The following is a 19,880-nucleotide window of genomic DNA, read 5'->3' as shown; positions in this document are numbered from 1 at the left end:
GTACTCAGAGTATTTATGTGTTCTTGGTCTAAAGCATTCAGAACTCTCCTTCCTGTGTTTTGCCTTCTGTCTTGGGAATTTTCAAAAAATAGACCAAATGGTCTGAAAAAGGCTTCGAAGCTGACTTTCTAGTTTGACCTTGCCTGGGCTATTTTCTCTTTTGGCTCTTGGGGTTGGAACACCTCCATTCATTTAGTTACAGTTGGAACAATTTTAATTTAATTAGCACTTTTCCTCTGAGGTGCTTTTACAAAATTCTGAGGAAAATCTACCACAAACATAGGACACGGAATGCTCTTCAAAAGAGCTAACAGTTCTGGGAGATAAAACTCAGAACTAGAAATCTGCATAAAATAGTACAGTGTTCACTTCACTGAAAAGTTAATTTTACACTGTGCTTCTTTAAATTTTCCTTTAATCCTCACAATAATTTACCATAGTTATAGTTAGAACTAAAATCTGAACCCAGATTCATTGTCTGAAGCTACTCCCATATAGTTGCTTTAGCACTCCAAACTCTTCTCCCAAAGAAAATTTGCATCTGATACATGGGATTCAGACCTCTTCTTTGTCCCCCAACCTTTTATAGTACTGTGTCTGGAACTGGGTCCCGACATCGCAATCTTATTAGTCTTTTTGGGTTTCCAGAACTTACTTAGAACCCAGAATTATTACTGATGAGTTCAGTTTTGAGAGAAACAGAGTTTATGATGGGCACTAGATGGGTTGAAATAAGAGATTGGGATGTACAGTTATCATTTGACAGATAGAGACTTACAGTAGGTGGTTGTTCTATAAAGGATTACATTAGGACCTTGTATAATATAACACAGATTTAGATACAGGTACTTATATTTCAGAAAACTATGTTCTTGGGCATGGGATGTAGCTCAGCAGTGCCACACCTGCCTGGCAAATGCAAGGTCCTGAGTTCAATTTCCAGTACCAGGAAAAATAATGTTCTTTGAATAACTTTTCAGAACATTTAGTTAGAGTTTTCCCAGTGTCGCTTCTCTTAAAGATACAGTATTTGCCATAAGAGTATTAATCATGTATTTCTGAGTATTTGTCTCAATAAATTTCACTTGTTTAATAATTTGATTTTTGTTTGGTTTATTGCTTTTTTAATTGTGAAGCTCCCTTTTAAAAGGTCATGTTTATTAAGTTGAAGTTTATTGGGTTGAGAGTTTTATTTCTGGTTATAAGTGAAAACAAAATTCTTTTGTGTGTTCTTCAGATGTGTTGGCAAGCCAAGAACAACAGATGAATGAAATAGTTACAATTGATCAACGTGAGTATTCATGCCCATGATATTTGTCCATTTATCAGTAGGAAATGTTTTCTTCAATTGATACTATAAGATAATAAAAAGAAAAACTTAAAATTTTTATGATTTTAGCTATACAGAGAAATAAAGTATAACTAACAGCTGTGTACACCATAAAACATAAAACTTTCCATATCAAATTTACCTATTCATAGATCCCAGTTTTGTTTCTCTGAGTAGAGAACTGACCGTCCTCAATGTGATGTTTATTATTCTCTGCCTACCTTGTATTTCTACCAGCTATGTAACCATGAACACTTAGGACATTGTTCTGCACCAGGTATAAAAGTTTGGGTAAAATTACACTATATATTGTTCATTTCCTTTTATAATTTACTTTTTTTTGTTCAACATTTGTGAGACTTATAGATACAGCTTAGTTTTATTCATTTTTACTGGTAAATATTATTTTTAAAATATCAGCTTTAATATGAAAGAAAAATAGGAAAAATTAGGTACATAATATGTAATATTGGGATATAAGCAGATATCTTGTCATTATCAGAAACAGCATGGCTCATGTACAAGTTGTGTGAAAAGTCAACTTTGTCAAAAACGTTAACAAGTTTTGAAACATTTATCTTAATATAAAGTATGGCAAATTCAAAAATATTTTTTGTTACACTTAATACAGAGTATACACACCAGAAATTTAAAACAAAGTAGTCACAAAATCCTAATTAACAATATAATGGCCTATACCTTCAAAATTGTAGACTAAATAAAAACCACACAAATATTAATTCTACTTGAAAGTAAAAAGTACATTTTAATTCACCCTGCTTAATTAAAACACCATGTATTAAGCTTAAAGATACACACAAAAAATCTATATCAACTTAATGCTTTTATATTAAATAGTACAGATACATAATTCAGATATTTAAGTGATTTACTGAAAAACAAATGTATGTACTTTAGGATCTTTCTATCTGGGATTTTATTTTTGGAAATTTTACGGAGAAATACTGACCTCAAGCTTTTTGTATTACTCCTACAGGTCTCTACTACGTAAGAAATTTTCACATGATTTCCAAAATGGGCTTACGTATATAATTTCTTCCCAGTGAGATTTCTTTCATGTTTTTGACAATACATGTGTGTATTGAAAGCATTCCAACTTTGCTTACATACATACGTTTTTTTCTCCCATTGTGTCTTTGGCAGACACCCCAAATGCTGAAAGCTTTCCCACATTTCTTACATGCATAGAATTAATGTTGAGTGTGAGTTCTTTCATGCATTTTACAATAACATTTTGTACTAAAAGCTTTTCCACATCAATTACATAGATAGGGTGTCTCCCCTGTGTGAATTATTTTTTCATGCATTTTGCAATAATGTGTACTAAAAGCTTTCCCACATTGCTTACATACATAGGGTTCCCTCCCATGTGAATTCTCTCATGTATTTTACAATAATCCTGTGTACTAAAAGCTTTCCCACATTGTAGTAAATAGTATTTTTTAAAATGATATGAATATCATTGAAAGAGTATAAGATAGCATCACCAGGTTTTTGCACTTTTAACCTCAATGGGTTGTGTCGTAATTTTTCTTAGTTATATTAGTTCATATTTTCATTAGCAATGGGATGTGTGTTCTTAACCACATTTTTCTCTAATACTTGTTAAACTTTTTTATAAATAAATGTTTTTAAGAACATGTTTTTATAATTCTTTGTCTAATGTTTATGCAATACTAAGATGCTATTTTTAAAACAAGAACACTCTTACTTACCAAGATTTGGACATGAATATGAATTAGCAGTGCAAGATGCTGCAGTGGAATGCCATACCTTTATAAAGAAGACATTTCTTGATGTAGTAGAATATCAGTGTTGATTGCATTTAATATCTTTCACAATGTTTGTATTAGAAGAAAAAAATATTCCCCTTGTTTCTCTTGTAGCTGTGCAAATTATTCCAGCATCAGTGCAGTCTGCTACACCAACTACCATCAAAGTTATAAATAGTAGTGCAAAGGCAGCTAAAGTTCAAAGAGCTCCAAGGATTTCAGGAGAAGATAGAAGCTCTCCTGGGAACAGAACAGGTATGTTTATGTTAACTGGTACTGTATTTTAAAAATTTGTCAGGTTAGGCATATTTTATTTTACTGTATGAAAATATGAATGTGGACTGTTCCTCTGTCAATCTTTAAACAAGATTTGTGAAAACAAAAGTTGAACTTTAACCGAGGCATCTGTGTCTTGCCTTTGCCCTGTGTTGGTTTATAACTCTATGGCCAATATTTATCCCTGTTGTTAATTTAGGAAACAATGGTCAAATCCAACTATGGCAATTTTTGTTAGAACTTCTTACTGACAAGGATGCTCGAGACTGTATTTCTTGGGTTGGTGATGAAGGCGAGTTTAAGCTAAATCAGCCTGAACTGGTTGCACAAAAATGGGGACAACGCAAAAATAAGCCTACAATGAACTATGAGAAGCTCAGTCGTGCTTTAAGGTAAGGATTTAGTGCCTGTTTGTTTATAATACCACCTTTTCTTTTTTTCTTTTTTTAATATCAGCTTTCTAAAATGTAACTTTTTCTAGTTATAAACATTGTTATATAGTAATATTCAAATACTCAATTTGTTCACAGATGTTTTCTTTCTTTATATATTAAAATAAAATTTTATACATATATAGTAAAAACTACCTTTTACAAAAGAACCTTATTAATAATTTTGATGTAATAAGTTTTTTAAAGATTATTCTAAGTTTTTCTGCCTTTACCAACATGTTTCATCTTTGAGATTATCATTTGCATATGAGAAAAATATACTCTCATTTAGCTGGGTGTGGTAGAACATTCTTATAATCCCAGCACTTTGGGAGGCTGAGGCAGGAGGATCCCACTTTCAAGCCCAGCATGGGCAACTTAGTTACATTAGTGAGACCCTGCCTCAAAATAAAAAATATACTGGGAATGTAGCTCAGTGCACACGCCCTAGGTTCAACCTCCAATACCGCACAGAAAAAGAGTGTGTGTCATTTGTGTAAGTTGAGTGAATGTAAATTTTAACAACTGTGTGGGTACTATTTTCTGTTTTATAGTTAGATGCAAAATATTGACCCTTTTTTTCTCCTCCTGCAGTCTCCCTAAATCTGAACCTCCAGCCTTTACATTAGTGAAAGTGGGATAGAATAAAATTACTTGTGATTTTCCCTAAGTAGTGTGAACTTTTTTGGATATGACACCATTAGAAATCATACTTGCTACAGTGATGGAAATTCATAGTATCTGGGAAGGAGAACCTCACAGAATTTTGCATATCCTTTGGGAAGAATGAATATAATGAAATAGCTGTACAGCTTGTCTCCGTATTTCTAAACAACATGCTTTTATTGCTCCTTCACATTTCACCTGACCAGTGTATATGAATTTCAGACAAGATGTTTCGCTCTCAGAACTATACACAAACACCACTTTGATCTCTTCATTACAACTTGATGATATGGAGATTTTGCTCAGATTAGTATTCAGTGGTACAAAATTATGACTATTAGATAATTTGCTGTGACCATTTTTCTTTTCCTGAATGACTTTTTGTTTCCGTTAGAATTCATAGTTGTCACTGTGTCCATAATAATGTAGTATGCTGTTTGTTTAAAGATAGACCATAGAGTTGAAAAGGAAGTACAGGTATAACCAAGAGAGTAGAGGCATTTGATTTAAAGAAATGACTGAGGCTGGGCATGGTTGTGAATTTGAGGGGCAGCCTGGGCTATATAGTGAGTTCAAGGCCAGCCAGAGCTATATATAGTAAGACCCTGTCTCAAAAAAAAAAGCACAAGGAAAAACCTTTTCAGTCAGCAGCACTGGGGTCTAGTCTGTTTTGAAGGCTGAGGTAGGGGGTTGATACTGACCACTTCCTCATACTGTACCAAAAATCATTTCTGTGAGCTTCTAGCTCCAACCACTAAAAAAAGTAAAATGTCTAAAGACTTCATAACTTCAGGCAATGAGGAAATACATATAAATAAAATTAAAAGAGCTAATCTTTTTATTTTTCCCCTCATTGAGTTTATTGGTACATTTTAGGTATATAGTACAGTTACATTCATCATTGGGATCTTGTACCTTTACATGACAGGTCTTGGTTCTCATTTTGATCCCTTACCCCTACCCTCCCTTCACCCTCTCCTCTCTTCCCTATTTACAAATACTTTATTTCCATTTTTTCATTTTCTCATATTTTTTTCTTTTCCCTTATTTCCTTTCCCCCTACCCTTCCCACTTCCTAAAAGAACTAATCTTAAAGGAAAAGATCAGTAAATTTAACCACATTTAAATGAAGAACTTCTGGTCATCAAAAGCTGTCAAGCTGTGCATATCTGACAAAAATTGTATCTGAAACATCTGAAGAAACTTCTGTAATTGATAGGAAAACAGTGTTTTAATGGGCAGCAGACTTACAGGGACACTTCAGGTACGAGGATATGCAGATGGCTAAATATGTAAAGGTGACCAATCTCATTAGAAATCAAGCAAATGCATTTGAAACCATAGTGACATGGGTACAACACACCTCCCAGAACTGCAGTATGAAAAAGATTGCCAGTTGCAAGTGTTAGCCAGGACATGGAGCACTGGGAATGCTTCCATACTTTCAGAGGAAGTGTATAACCTGTCATCCAACAGTTGATTTGCTAATTAGATACCAAACAGAAATATCCATGAATGGCCACACACATGGCTTCTTGATGACGTCCAGAAATCAGAAACCATCCAAATATCTATCAGCAGTAGAGGGAATAAATTTGTTGTGTATATTTATTCAGTCAAGTACTGTGCATCCATAAAAATGAACTGCTGTAAACTGATGTGGATGGGAGGGATCCAAAAGACTACATATTGTATCAGTCCATTTATTTAATAAAGCTTTAAAAAACAGGAACGGTAAATTACAGCTCTTGGGGATACATATTTGGTTAATAAATATAAAGCAACACAATGAAATTACTGTTATGAAGCAGGCTTGTAGAGATTCTAGGTGCTGCTGTGTTCTGTTAAAACCGCCAAATGTTTGCTGTGTAATAAATCTCGAGTTAACATTTGTGCCTTTTCAGAAGACTGATATATTTCATAAAAAGATATAAAAAGTTCAAGTTAAAAAAAAAAAACAAGGGAAAGAGAAAAGGAAATCATATCCATGAAAGTACAAGTGCTGTGTACCTTTTTTTACTTTTTTATTCTTTTGGTTTGGGTTTTGGGGTGTGTGTTTGATTCTGGGGATTGATTATTGAATCCAGGGCACTTTGCTACTGACCTACATTCCAAGCCCTTTTCATTGTAAGAGTGTCTCACTGAGTTGCCTAGGCTGGCCTGCTCTGGAATTGCATGCACCACCACACCCAGCATACTTTCTTCATTTTAGGGACAGAACAGATAACAGTGAATGTTGCTATATATACTTCTGAGATGCATCCACTAGATTGAAGAAAAGAAGTACTAAGTAAAATTAAAATTTGTGTGTATTCCTTTACCTCTTACTAAGAAACATGATTATACCAATTTCATTTTCCTCCTGGGAAGGTAAAACTACTTTCTTTCTCTATTTCCCTTTTTCCCAACTGACATTTATTAAACCCTTGTATGTTAATATAGAAATTTTCTTAAGAATTTGGAGTGCCCACAGCATTCACATGACAAGCAGTTGGTTTGTGGATTGAGATTCAAATTCCATATTAAAACACAAGACTACCCAATGTATTAAGTGCCTCTTATTGAGAAATCAGACATGACTGTTATAATTTGCTGTTCTGGAATTAGAGAAAGATGACATAATTTCCTGCTTATAGGTCAGGGTTCATTAATGGACACTGTATTAAGCTGAGTGAATTTCAGAATAAAATCCTGGTAAATGTGGTAGTTTACATACATGTACTTTTGCAAAGAGTCATTGCTTAATAATGGGCAATGCAATTTTGAAATAAATACTTCACAATCTGCCAGGCTAGAAAAGAGTTTGACTTATATTTTCTCCCATATTGGAACTGTTGGTGTATAGTGGCAAATGAAGTCTGTTTTGCAAAGTTACCGTAACTGTTTCTCCATAGAGAGACTTCTACAATGTTTTTCTCAAATGTGCTTATGAAGGTTTAGATACAGTGTTTCTTAATAAAGACATTTTCTTATTTTTCTGTATCCTATTCTTTTAACACCTTTTTACTCTTTTGAAGCCCCTATTGGGTTTGGATTATTTCTCTGAAATTTGAAGAGTATGTACATGGTACAGTGATAAAGATAAAGCGATATCTACACCATGTAGGATTTTATACAAGACAGAAAAGTGGACATCTCAGCAATGGATAGGATGTGCATTTAAAAATATTTTTATTATCTGGATTGTTAATGTAGCTTATATTTTATAGAGGGTTAATTTTGTGCCAGTACATTGTGTGCTGAGTACTTCATAAAGATTACCCCTTTAATCTTCAGTAAGTCTGTTAGGATAAATACTGTTTTTAACATAATTTTATAGATGAGGAATAAAAGCTTAGAGGAAATGGGATTTTTTCCCCCTGTGGTCTCAAAGGTGAGAAATCCAAGTGCTAGGTTTTGAGTCTTGACTTTCTGACACAGATTCTGCTGCCCCTCCCAGATTTCCATTTTGCCTTTATTTACTAGGTTTGTTTTTAAGTCAAATGTTTTATTAAATTGTTGAGAATTTTCTTTGAACCATAAATAGTAAACTTTTGGAGTACTTAGCATTGAAATTTAGCAAATAATGTTTTGGAGTTTCCTTGGATGGTATTATTAAATACTCATATTCTCCATAACCTTGTTAACTGTGGCTGTGGTGGATACAGTACTGTACTAGGCTTTTGCTTATGGAATAGTCCATGAAATGTAGGAAGTACACATTCTTCATTTTTTTTTTATATACGCTTAATGTATTTTTGTATTTTTAAAGGTATTATTATGATGGGGACATGATTTGTAAGGTTCAAGGCAAGAGATTTGTGTACAAATTTGTCTGTGACTTGAAGACTCTTATTGGCTACAGTGCTGCAGAACTCAACCGCTTGGTCACAGAATGTGAACAGAAGAAACTTGCAAAGATGCAGCTGCATGGAATTGCCCAGCCAGTCACAGCAGTAGCCTTGGCCACTGCTTCTCTACAAACTGAAAAGGATAATTGAGGTTCAGGAGCTGCTGGGAATCTAAGGTCTTTCTTAAATATTAGAGCAAGCATTGCTCTTACCTTTGTTACTGAATTTGAATATTTTATTTCTAGACTGTACAATCTGATGCATGATTTTTTATAGATATTTCATACTCTTGTGAACTTGGATCTTTTTACTTTGAGCATATATTTTAGCATATGTGTGTGTTAAAGGGTCACCACAGTGTCTGCAGTGTGAAAGCAGCTTCATTGTGGGATAGTTTGTTAAACAGTCAGGAAAGCTAAACTGGTCAGTATTAATGTCTAGCCCTACCAAAAACAGCCAGTAGCATCCTAAAGGTGAAAAATAACTGAAGTATACCAGGAAACAGTCTGGTTTAACTATTTTTAAACTGTAACTGTTTCCCTTTTCTGCTGCTTTAGATGTTGCTTTACATAGAACCAGAAAATGGAATTTCTTAGCTAAAGCGTGTGCCTGTTGCATCTAATCAAGCAGCTAAAATGTTCATATCAAATACAATTAATAATATTAATAAACTACTAAACTAAGAGTATCAGGTTATAAAATAATTTATATATTTGAAGTAAAGGACAATAAGTTGACTAGCAAAGGAGCAGTACTGAATGAGATCCAGGTTTAAATCGGGCTTAACTCAAGCCCGTGTTAAGGGTTGTCTGTATAGATTATTCATTATGTCAGGCCAAGGATTTAAATTATTTTGAGTGAGGCATTTAATTCTAATAACCCAGCTATTACAAAAGTTCTAAAATGATCTCTGTTTTTCCTTTCAGAGATTTAAAAAAATTTGAAAAAAGTTTACCTCAGCCATAAAATAAACGTTGTTTTGTTTGGTATGACTTCCTTTTATTTTTAACTAGTCTGTAGTGCCTGTTTATTGTGCAGAACAACTTGTATATTCCCGTGTTTCTGATGAGATGAAGACTTTAAATCAGACAGCAATACTTTACCTTTCAAAATGTTAGTAAATTACTTGCAAATAATTGTAAAAGGAAAATCTTTACCTCCATTTTAGGCAGTCTACTCCTTAAAACAAAACTTTCCACTTTTCCTTTTGAATATTATATATGATATACAAATATATACATGTCTGATATACCACTTTATATGTTCACATTATGTGTGAAGACATAGATATTCAAAAGGGTATTACATAATTTATTTTAAGAATCTTTAAAATTAAGTAATTCTTACATGAAATTCCTTACTGTGAGCTAACACTAAACATAGTTACAAAGTATGTCTTTTCTCCTTTGCTTTGTTTCAAGGTGTTTTGCATGAATCATGGAATGAGGGACTAGCTTTTCTATCAGAAAGTTGTTCCTCAAGTGCTACCCTATACATCTTCTCCCTTATCATTTCCTTTAAATTCATTCCCCAAAGCTCTTTATAAGAGCTCAGCTTTATAAGAGCTTAGTCAATGCTGTTGACTGTTGAGGAGGAGCCATGGTGTTGCAGGCCAGCCGGCGTTACCAATATTGGAGGATTTGGAGTGAGTCCTAGGAGGCAGGGATCCTAAGGAAAGGAAGAAGCCTTTCTCGTCTCTTTCTCGTAATTTGTCATAATTTAAAGTGCTATGCTAAAGAAGTGTAGCATGTATTGTTCATTTTTATTGTATTAAATTCTTTAATATTCTGCCATAAATACCTAAAAAGAATAACATTTGTATCCTTTCATTTTTACCTTTTTATAAACAGACAGCAGACTGACAAATTACTAATACAGTTTGGACACTGATGTTAAGAATATCTCAGTAGAATAACAATATGAAATAATATATTTTAGAAGTCCTAACTTTAGATAAGAAATAGGTATCTGTAAATAATATTTTGCACCATCTTCTAACAGCGTAGGGAGTTGATTTAAATAAATCTGGTTTATCAGGCTCTCAAGAATCTTGACTTTTAGATGGAAAATACTTTTATGTTAGAAGTTTTAGCCAAGAAGACAGACTTTGTCCTCTACATGTGTATATGTTTTAAGGCAGGAAGACCCACATTTCTTTTGAATTCCTAAAAATCAAACTTCTTTTTCTCTTTTAAGTATTCCCTAGATTTTTTTAAACTACATTTTTATCCATTTTCTTCCTTGAATATTTTTAATTTTATTCTTCATAATTTGAACAGTTGTTATACATGATCAGATGCTGTTTCTTTTTTCACCTCTTCCACCATCATTTTATGCACTATAACAGGTAATGTGACTAATTTCTCCAATTGATTCAAAGGATTTCATTGGTTTTCTCAACTTACATATAAATATGTTATTCTTATTGAGGATACACTTTGCTACGTAGTCTTTTCTTCTATTAAAAAATAACCTGTGTTATGCAAGAAAATATAATTCATGCTATTCATTTGCTGTGTTGTAAATTTTTCATGAGAGTGTAGAATACATTTAAAGGTAGACAAGGATTTTGATCTTTTCATACCTTAGAGGTACAAGAACAATGAAATACCCACTTTTGTTTTAAACCATTTTTCCTATCTGAATCTCACATTGAGCCAACTTTCATACATTATCTTGCTAGCCTGAAGTCTGAAAATTTATGATGGCATTGGAAAAATCATATTAGACAGAATTGTAATGTATGGTTCATCTTCATATGAGCCAACTAATCACATTGATTGTAGTATCGATCCATGTCAATTAATAAGGAAAAAATGTTAAATTGTTTTCTCCGCAGATTAATGGCAATACTCAAATACAATATTTCTTTTAAAAGGGTTTGCCTCCAGATATTTTTGGTGAGGCTGTCTGTTTTCTGCATTCATTATTTTATGCTACTGCCTTTTATAAAGAATTAGTGTATCTTTGATATAGCACAAAAATGTTTTAAAATTCATACTTGGAAAACAGACCTGACTTAATATCTTCAGATCTAAAGATTATAAAATTTTAATATGTCAATATTTCACTTGTTGCCAGAAAATAAAAAATACTCTCAATCTTTTGTAAATGGGAGGAGGATTTTTGCATACATTTTTACTCTTTAAATAAAGACACTTATACTATCACAATAACAATTATGTATTTCTTTGTGTTTTTTTGTAATTTTACATGAAACAGTTATTTTCTATTTTTACTCAGATAATATTTGCATAAAATGTAAAAATAGTAAAATGAGAAAAATAAAATTATTATACAATATGTTCCTGTGTTGAATGTTTTTTTCCTGGAAAGCCTCAAATTCCTGGGCTATTTGCTTGAGGAAAAATCTTTCCTTTTTTAATGTACTGTACATCTGATTTTTGTATTATTTCTTTACTTAGAAACTATCAGCTTTTCAGTTTGACAGTCCCCACACACTTCCTAAAGAGAGGGTAGTCTCTAAAAAAGCTAATGAACTTCCATCCATAGAGCTAAACTGTGTCATAATAGTAACTGGTAGACCGGTAAGACTGAATACTTCTCAGAAGGGTGATGACTGTTAAACTATTAACTCCTTAGCCTAGTCTTTTGGGGGGTCCATGTTGGCTGATACCACAGGGTGCTTCAGACATCACAAGAGTGTAGAAGAATGGGATGGTTCTGCAGAGAACGACACCTTTGCCTTTGTGTATCAGCAAGCAGTGATCACATTGAGACATGATTAAATAAAGGAAATGTTCATGTGAAATAGATTGCTTTAAAAGTATTTTCTAGTTTGAAATGATGAAAATCATCAGCTAGGATACTATATTTGTTGTCCCAAGACTTCAGTTTTTTTGTGTATGACTTTGAAGTTTGGTTTACAAGACTAGAACTTACTGAAAATGCATTTTACTAAGCAACTCATTGCTTTTAAAGTTTTCTGTGCAGGGACACTTATTTTCAAGTCACAGTTGTAAAAATGAATTAAACTTTTTAAATGAATTACTAAATTTAAAAATACAGTTTATCAAATTAAAGTGGAGAAGGAATATAGTCAGCTGCAGAAAAATATCCGTAAAATTTAGCATCCATTCATGATAAAAACCCAGCAAACTATTATTAGAGAATTTCCTCAATTTGGAACAAGCCTGTGGCTAACTTTGTACAGCATGGTTTGTCTTCTCTTCCAAACATTTGGGAAAAGGCATTGAGCTATCTGTTACCATTTTCATCCACCCTCGAACTGAAGATCCTAGCCTGGTGAAATAAGGAAATGAAAAAATACGTACTGTAAGAAATGACTTCACAAAGGATGATGATCATAAATGTTAAAAATTCTAAAGAAGGAATTAGCTGATTTTAGCAAAGTCAGCCTACGAAATTCAGTTTTATTTGTACGTACTAGCAACCTGTAACTGGAAATAAAAATCTAAAGCCACTACTTAAAATAGTATTCACATGAAATAATGAACAAATATAATAAAATCTGTGCCTACCTGATGAAAATAGAACTTGCTAAGAAATGAAAATGTAAGTGGAGAGATAATATATCATAATGTTGGATTGAAAATTTTGAAAATTTTATAAAATATAAACATTGTAAATGTTAAATATCCCTAAATAGTGTAATTCCAATTGAAATTCTGGTAGTCTTTGAGGAATGGGGAAGTCAAGGCATTTATAAAATATATGTAAACACGATCCAGAATAGCCAAAACGTTTTGGGGAAAAAAGAAAAAAAAACAGGACCTTGGTATAAAGCTTCCTATATAAAGTTATAGTAATGACATTATGGCACTGAGAAGCATAGATACAGATCAAAGAATAGGATGGAATCCAAAAATAGACTCACGTGTACGTGGTTAATTGACAAGTGCTAAAGTAATCTAATAGGGAAAGGATGGAACAACTAGATATGTTTTTATAGAAAAATGAAGCCCAGCCATTGCCTGTTAGGCATAAATATTAACTCAAAATACATGCTTAATCATAAAGGCTAAAAGGAATTTTTCATGACCTTGGGTAGACAAAGATTTCATAGATAACACATTAAAAAAGGAAAACCATTTTTAAGAAAACTTTAGAAATGTTACAAACCTATTATTTGAATTTACCAGGAAGAAAATGGAACGGCAAAGAAAATAGCAATTCCAATCCTAGACCTGTACCTGAAAGAAAACGTCCACTGGAAGATTGATATGCTAGTGGGATAGCAGCTTTATTCATAATCAGAACTAAACAACTGGGATGTCCATTAACAAAGGACTGATAAAATTGTGAAGACCCATACAATAGAAATACTACTCACCAAAAAAAGAGTAAACAGCTGCCATACCAACATGTCTAAAAATGTAATGCCCAGTCTTTATTTGTTTTGGTACTGGGGATTGAACCCAGGACCTCGTGCTGTGTCTAATCTTTAACAGAGAGGAGATCTGGTTGGGCAGGGTTCAGGATAGGGATGATTTTCTGGATGGGACCCTCTATTGTGCTTTGTTGATGGATGGGCAAATTTGAAAGACATGTGTTTCACCACTATACATCCCCAACTTTCTTTTTTTTTTGGACAGAGTCATGCTCAATTGCCCAGACTGGCCTGAAGCTATTAATCATCCTGCCTCAGCATCTCAGATAGCTCAAATTACTAGGTGTCTGTAATGTTCCCAGCTAAAATGTACACTTCAAATGGGCACAGGAAGTTCTGTAAATTCTAATCCAGTAAGTTAAAAACTACTCAGGTGTGGTAGCACATGACTGTAATACCAGCAATCAGGAGGCTGAAGCAGATCACAGAGTTCCAGGTCAACCTGGGTTTCACAGTGAGTTCAAGGCCAGACTATCTCAAATTAAAAAAAAGATAAAAGCGATTATGAGAATAAAATTATGCCCAATTTTTAAAATTTATTAGGTTTCAGAGACATTAGGTTACTGTCAATTTGCTGTAATTGTTTCAAAGCCTAACAGTTCACAGGCTGGTCATGCCATTTTAAAATATTTTGTCTTTAAATAACAGTTTTAACTCTACGATTATCGCAATGTCAGTGGTATTTGAAAATTTTTCTAATCTGAGAAAAGCACTTTGTCATGACTGCTAAGAAGGTAGTTAATTTTGGAATCTTTATTCCATGACACAAATAATAATTAACACTTATGCTGCTTTTATAGGTGTCATCGCAGTCACTACATATGAGTGCAATAAAATACTTGGATAAGTTATTGATTCTCTCTCTCTCTCTCTCTCTCTCTCTATATATATATATATATATATTCACTTTCATAGAAATTTATGCCAAAATTTGCTCTTAAATCTCTTAAAAAGGAAAAGTGATGCTATCTATAATGTCCTCTTTTTTGGATCCCAATTACAATTACAATAAATAAATATAAATAAGAAATTGAAGTAAATGTGGAAATTAGAACATTGGATATTCAAAAATACTGATGAGCTGTGTGTGTGTGTGTGTGTGTGTGATAACAGCGATGTGATTATATGAAGGAAAGGATTTTTAAAATAAACATATATTGAGTAAAGTTGAAATAATACTGTATCTTGTATTTGCTTCCAAACGTTTCAGACCAGCAAGGGCCTCACGTGTGCTAAGCAAGAACTGTCAAACTACATCTTCAGTCCGAAATTTTTAAGAAAGGGAAGGAAAAAAGGAGAAATGTGCCTGCCACGCCATCACAAGGATCTGAGTTCGATCCCCAGTACAAAAAAAAAAAAAAAAAAGGAATAGTACAGGATAGTCCTGTGTTTTTAAAACTGTTGAAACTGGTTGGAGGCGGTGGGGGGGGGTACCACACGGGGGTTTATTGTACTACTCCATTGAGTATCTGAATTTTTCCATAAAAATTAAATAATCATAAAGAAGCTTACTTAAACATCTTTGATGAAACAATGTCATCTACAAAATCATACCAAGCCTTAACTGTGTCACGGGGTGAAGGATGCTAAAAGCCTCTTGCTCCGAGTGCCTTGGGGAAGGTGATTGGGTCTTTCAGGCTACAGCGGAGGGCTTAGCGGGTGAGGCCTGTGTGGAGGCGATAACCGATTGGAGGAGGGTCACTGAGGGCGTGGCCCCCACTGGCGAATCTGCTTCCCAGCTCTCCCTTCTCTCGGCTTCGCATCCTCCATGACGGAAGCCTCTTGCTCCAGGCCCTGCCACCGGGTCTTTACTGCCTGAGAGCCAGCGGACCATGGACTACACCCACGGACTGAGGTAAACCTCTCCTTTCGGGTGCGGGCGTCAGGTGCTGTGTCTCTGTGATGAGAAAGGTTCTTAAAAGCAAGTTCTGTTTGTTTGCAATGTTGGGGATTAAACCCAGAAGGGGCCTTACACATAGTAGAGCAAGAGCTGTACCACTAAGCTACATCCCCAGCGCAAGATTACTAATTTCTGTTTACCAAATGGGAGGTAGTGCTTTGAAGTATCAGATATATTACTATAAAGTTGTATAGAAATAAAATATTGTAAGTACAGCTGTTGGCAAAATTTTACATACTGTTTGCTCTGAAAAGCCGCATTCATATAGGAAGAAGGGGGGGGGTGTTCTTAAATTTCTTTTTTTTTTTTTCAGCTTTAATTGAGTTTATTGGTACATTTTAGGGATACAGTACAGTTATATTCATTGCTAGGATCTTGTACCACTACATGACAGGTCTTGGTTCTCATTTTTTCACCTTGTCCCTGCCCTCCCTTCACCCCCTCCTCCCCTCCCCATCTACAAACACTTTATTTTCATCTTTTCATTATCTCACATTTTTTTCTTTTCCCTTATTACCCTTCCCCTACCCATCCCACCTTCCCTACACCTTTAGCTCCTTTCTTCCCATTTCTAAATGTCAGTAATCTTATTAGAATCTTATGTATTATTGCAGATTATTCACACCAGGGAAACTATTATTCTTACTTAAATTTCAAATTACAAAGGAGAAATATTTCTGAAAAATATTTAGTCAAAGGAACCTCCGAAGGAGGATGGGTAAACCTTTGTGTTAAACCCTTGCAACTATTTAACAAGAAATAATAGTCACAGATTACGGCAAAGGAATACATTTTAGTAACGAGGACATGTGATTCTGTCAAACCAGGTTTTAGAACTAATCCCTGCACTCTGTCGGAGGCTAAAGCAGGAGGATCAAAAGTTGGAGCGCAGCCTGGGCAATTTGGCAGTGTAGACCCTGTCTCAAAAAGGGTGGGGGGCGGGGTCAGGGATGCCGCTCATTGTGAAGGCCCTGGGTTCAATCCCAGTACTGGAAAGGGAGGGAAAGAGGGAGAGAGAGGTTGATTCTAAAACACTTTCATTATTTCTTATTTTCTTATTACCCTTAGGGAAGAAAGTCTGACTTCCTTAGCATGGGAAAGAGGATAGAGCTGGCTTCTATCTTTCTCCAGGTTTCAGGGAGCATTATTCATGGTATTAGCCTGTGGTTCAGATCTGTGCAAAGATTTGATCGCTTGGCCCTCTCCCTGTGGGGAGGGGAATACATTTTTTAACCTTAGCTATTACAATGTGTACAGCGTTGTATTGGGGCATTAATCTTCAAAATAAATATCGATAGGATCTTATATCACTTTGTTTTATAGACAAAGAAAAATTACTGTACTGTAGAACTGATTTTTAAATGGCTGTTTAGAATATAATTCCTTCAAAATCTAGATCTGCTGATAACACATTATTGGCAGTATCAATGGAAAATGAATAAAGAAAAAAATCAACTGAACATTGGAAATCTTATGATCACATGTTTATCTACTTGACAGGGAAATTATATCCATTTAAGATTTTAAAATACATTTTATATGACTATATTTTATCTGACAATTTGTGTAAAACCTTGTATATTTTGTAGGAATGTTCTTTGTTAGTATAGTATATGCTTGTTGCTGTGATTCATTATTGGATAATAGGAACCACAAGGGAAAGGTAGACTTTCATTACTGTAGTGCTAAATTCTTTGCCATAATCCATTTGATTCATTTTGCCTTGATGGGACCGAGTCTCAGTATGTAGTCCAAGCCAGGCTTGAGCTCACTATGTGGCCCAGGCTGGCCTCAACTCAAGATTCTCCTGCTTTAGTCTCAGCCTCCCAAGTGCTGGAATAACACACCCACCATGCCCAGTTAATATGTGATTTTGTTTTGTTTTGTTTGTTTTTGTTTTTCAGTACTGAGGATTGAGCCTAGGGCTTCAGTCACATTAAGCATGTAGTCTACCATTGAGCTAAACCCCAAGTCCTAAAGAATTGATTTTTTTAATGACAGAAAATCAAATCAAAATGTAACTTTGTGGAAACTATTTTGTGTTTAAGCATATTCTGTGTAGAAATTTGTATTTCCAAATTAGCTGAGTTGTTAATTGATCCCAAATCCCATTACAAAGACATATTTACTAATATCAGGGGTATTGGCTGGAAAAAGTGAAAGAAATCAGACCATTTGTGATATTTTAGTTTTTAAGTCAAGGTTTTTGGTGTTTAGATCTGAAAGTGGCAGTATTACCCTCCAGCAAAGATATTATTCAAGGACTCAGGAGTCATACTAACCTTTCCTGTTTCATTTTTTTTTCTCATTGAGTTTATTGGTACATTTTAGATATATGGTATAGTTACATTCATCATTGAGATCTTGTACCTTTACATGACAGATCTTGCTTCCCATTTTTTCCCCTTATCCCTGCCCTCCCTTCACCCCCTCCTCCCTTCCCTATTTACAGATACTTTATTTCCATTTTTTCATTTTCTCATGTTTTTTTTTCTTTTCCCTTATTACCTTTCCCCTACCCTTCCCATTTCCCTATACCTTTAGCCCTTTTCTTCCTATTGCTTTCCTGTTTCATAAGCTGAAAAAAAGCAGCTGCCAAGGGGAATTCTTATGGCAAGTTCTTATCAAAATCTCAACAGAAGCCTAGCTATCAGTGAATTATTTGAGAGCAATAAGCTTCCAAAGAATTTAGCAAACAGGAAGTCGGAAAGCTTTCAGAGGTAAAAATCATTCATCTAACTAGGTTTAGGGTTGAAATATCCAACGATGTATATTTCATAAACTAATGCCACTAGAAAACATCCTCTCTGGTATTTAGTTGGTGTTATTGAAGTATTTCTTACTTCTTTTGTAAAACAAAAGTAGCATATCTTATCCTTTCTGAGAAACAAATAATGCCACATATCTTTGAAAAGACAAACCGAAGTATTGCTGCGTTTTCATTTCATCTGTGAAGATGCCATGCTTTCCTCCAGCTATTTAATTTTGGAGTCATTAGCAACATCTGTGACTCTGTCTTCTCTCTCAGAGGAACAGTGTTTGAATTTGTATCACCATGTGGGACCCACTGGGAGTGGAGGAAGCTAGATTCATTATGGAAACTGGATATACTCTTGCTAAAGGTCAGTCTCAGTTTACTAACTACTATGCTAGAAATCTGAAAGAGTTACAGTTGAGAAGCAATGTTTTCTGAAATGAATTTTTTCTCTCTTTTCTGCATTTTTTTATATCTAGAAGATCATTTTCACATATCTTTGGTGAGGAACATGAATAGAGACTATACATCATTCTGCTCCGACAATTGTTTCATTGTTGCTTGAGTTCTTGGGAGGTGAAGTTGAGACGGCATTTTCTGACTGGTTCCACGGACAGGGCTTGGGCGCAGGTCTCCCGGATCCAACAGGTCACACCGATTTGTTTAGCTGCTTTGAGGTATGGTAATCTCCTGCCTCAATATGACTTTTTTAGAAATCTACTTTTTAAAAGTTTTAAAAATTCCAAACTAGGACTCCCTCTTATGATTGCCAGTATATTTTCCAAAGTGTAAACCAAAACATATGGACTAGTCAGTTATGATGGCTATTAATGTACATTTTAGAAGTTATTTTTATTATTTGTACTGGAATTGGAAAAGGCATTTTTTAAAATCCAGCTGGGACTATTTTTATGGTACTTACACAGTATTATTTCTACATTTGTAAGGAATGTAGAGAAGAGGTGTGAATTTGGTGGTTTCCATGATGCTTAGACATTCTAGTTCCAATTTTTTCCAGTTGATGTCACCCTAGCAAAGGTATCTCAAACATCTGGCATGAAAGAGCTGGGGGAAGCAGATGCACATCTAATAATCTGTCTGGATTGAGAGGAAACACTTGAGGGAAGTAGGCTAAATGTGTGTGGACACAGGAAGAAACACCGGAATTCTGTTACAGAAGGAGAGAGCTGCGTGAACACCTTTACCTGATTTTATATGAGTCAGCAGAATAGACATACAAAGCCATATTCAGAAGCTGCTATTTCTAATCTTGCCAAGACAGGGCAGGTAAACCTTTTGAGCCCTGAATTGCAGTAATGGGTGGAGGCAGCAGCTATGAGAGCCTTTTATCTTGCTTCTGCAGGCAGTAGAAAGTTGTTAAGTGGAGCCCTTCAGGCTAAATTTCTGGCAATGGGCTGGTGTACTGTCTTTCTCTCTGCAAGACATGTGGACAGATCACAGGGGAATTCTAAAGCAAGGACAGTGGTGTTCATTAAAAGTTATAATAATGGTTCAATGTGTCTGAAAA

At 34.6% G+C, this 19,880-nt stretch overlaps 1 protein-coding gene and 1 long non-coding RNA gene across 6 annotated transcripts in view; both read left to right on the top strand.

The window, feature by feature from the left end:
• The window catches only part of Gabpa (GA binding protein transcription factor subunit alpha), a 34,255-nt gene extending 23,746 nt beyond the window's left edge, over positions 1–10,509 (top strand). For all 5 annotated transcript variants that reach the window (XM_010608560.3, XM_010608557.3, XM_010608559.3 and 2 more), the window contains 4 exons: positions 1,238–1,291; positions 3,238–3,378; positions 3,599–3,791; positions 8,248–10,509. In XM_010608560.3, coding sequence (XP_010606862.1) covers positions 1,238–1,291; positions 3,238–3,378; positions 3,599–3,791; positions 8,248–8,476 — 617 coding nt within the window. In that variant the 3' untranslated portion in view covers positions 8,477–10,509. The remainder of the gene's footprint in view (positions 1–1,237; positions 1,292–3,237; positions 3,379–3,598; positions 3,792–8,247) is intronic.
• Positions 10,510–15,473: 4,964 nt separating this feature from the next.
• Positions 15,474–19,123, top strand: LOC104851400. The gene is made up of 3 exons (XR_777202.2): positions 15,474–15,552; positions 18,626–18,719; positions 18,832–19,123. It is a non-coding gene; the product is annotated as an uncharacterized LOC104851400 (long non-coding RNA).
• Positions 19,124–19,880: the final 757 nt, after the last annotated feature.

This window comes from Fukomys damarensis, unplaced genomic scaffold (genome assembly GCF_012274545.1).
Source record: "Fukomys damarensis isolate Sample0158 unplaced genomic scaffold, DMR_v1.0_HiC HiC_scaffold_24, whole genome shotgun sequence".
Lineage (NCBI taxonomy): Eukaryota > Metazoa > Chordata > Mammalia > Rodentia > Bathyergidae > Fukomys > Fukomys damarensis.
This window is presented reverse-complemented; position numbering and strand designations above follow the sequence as displayed.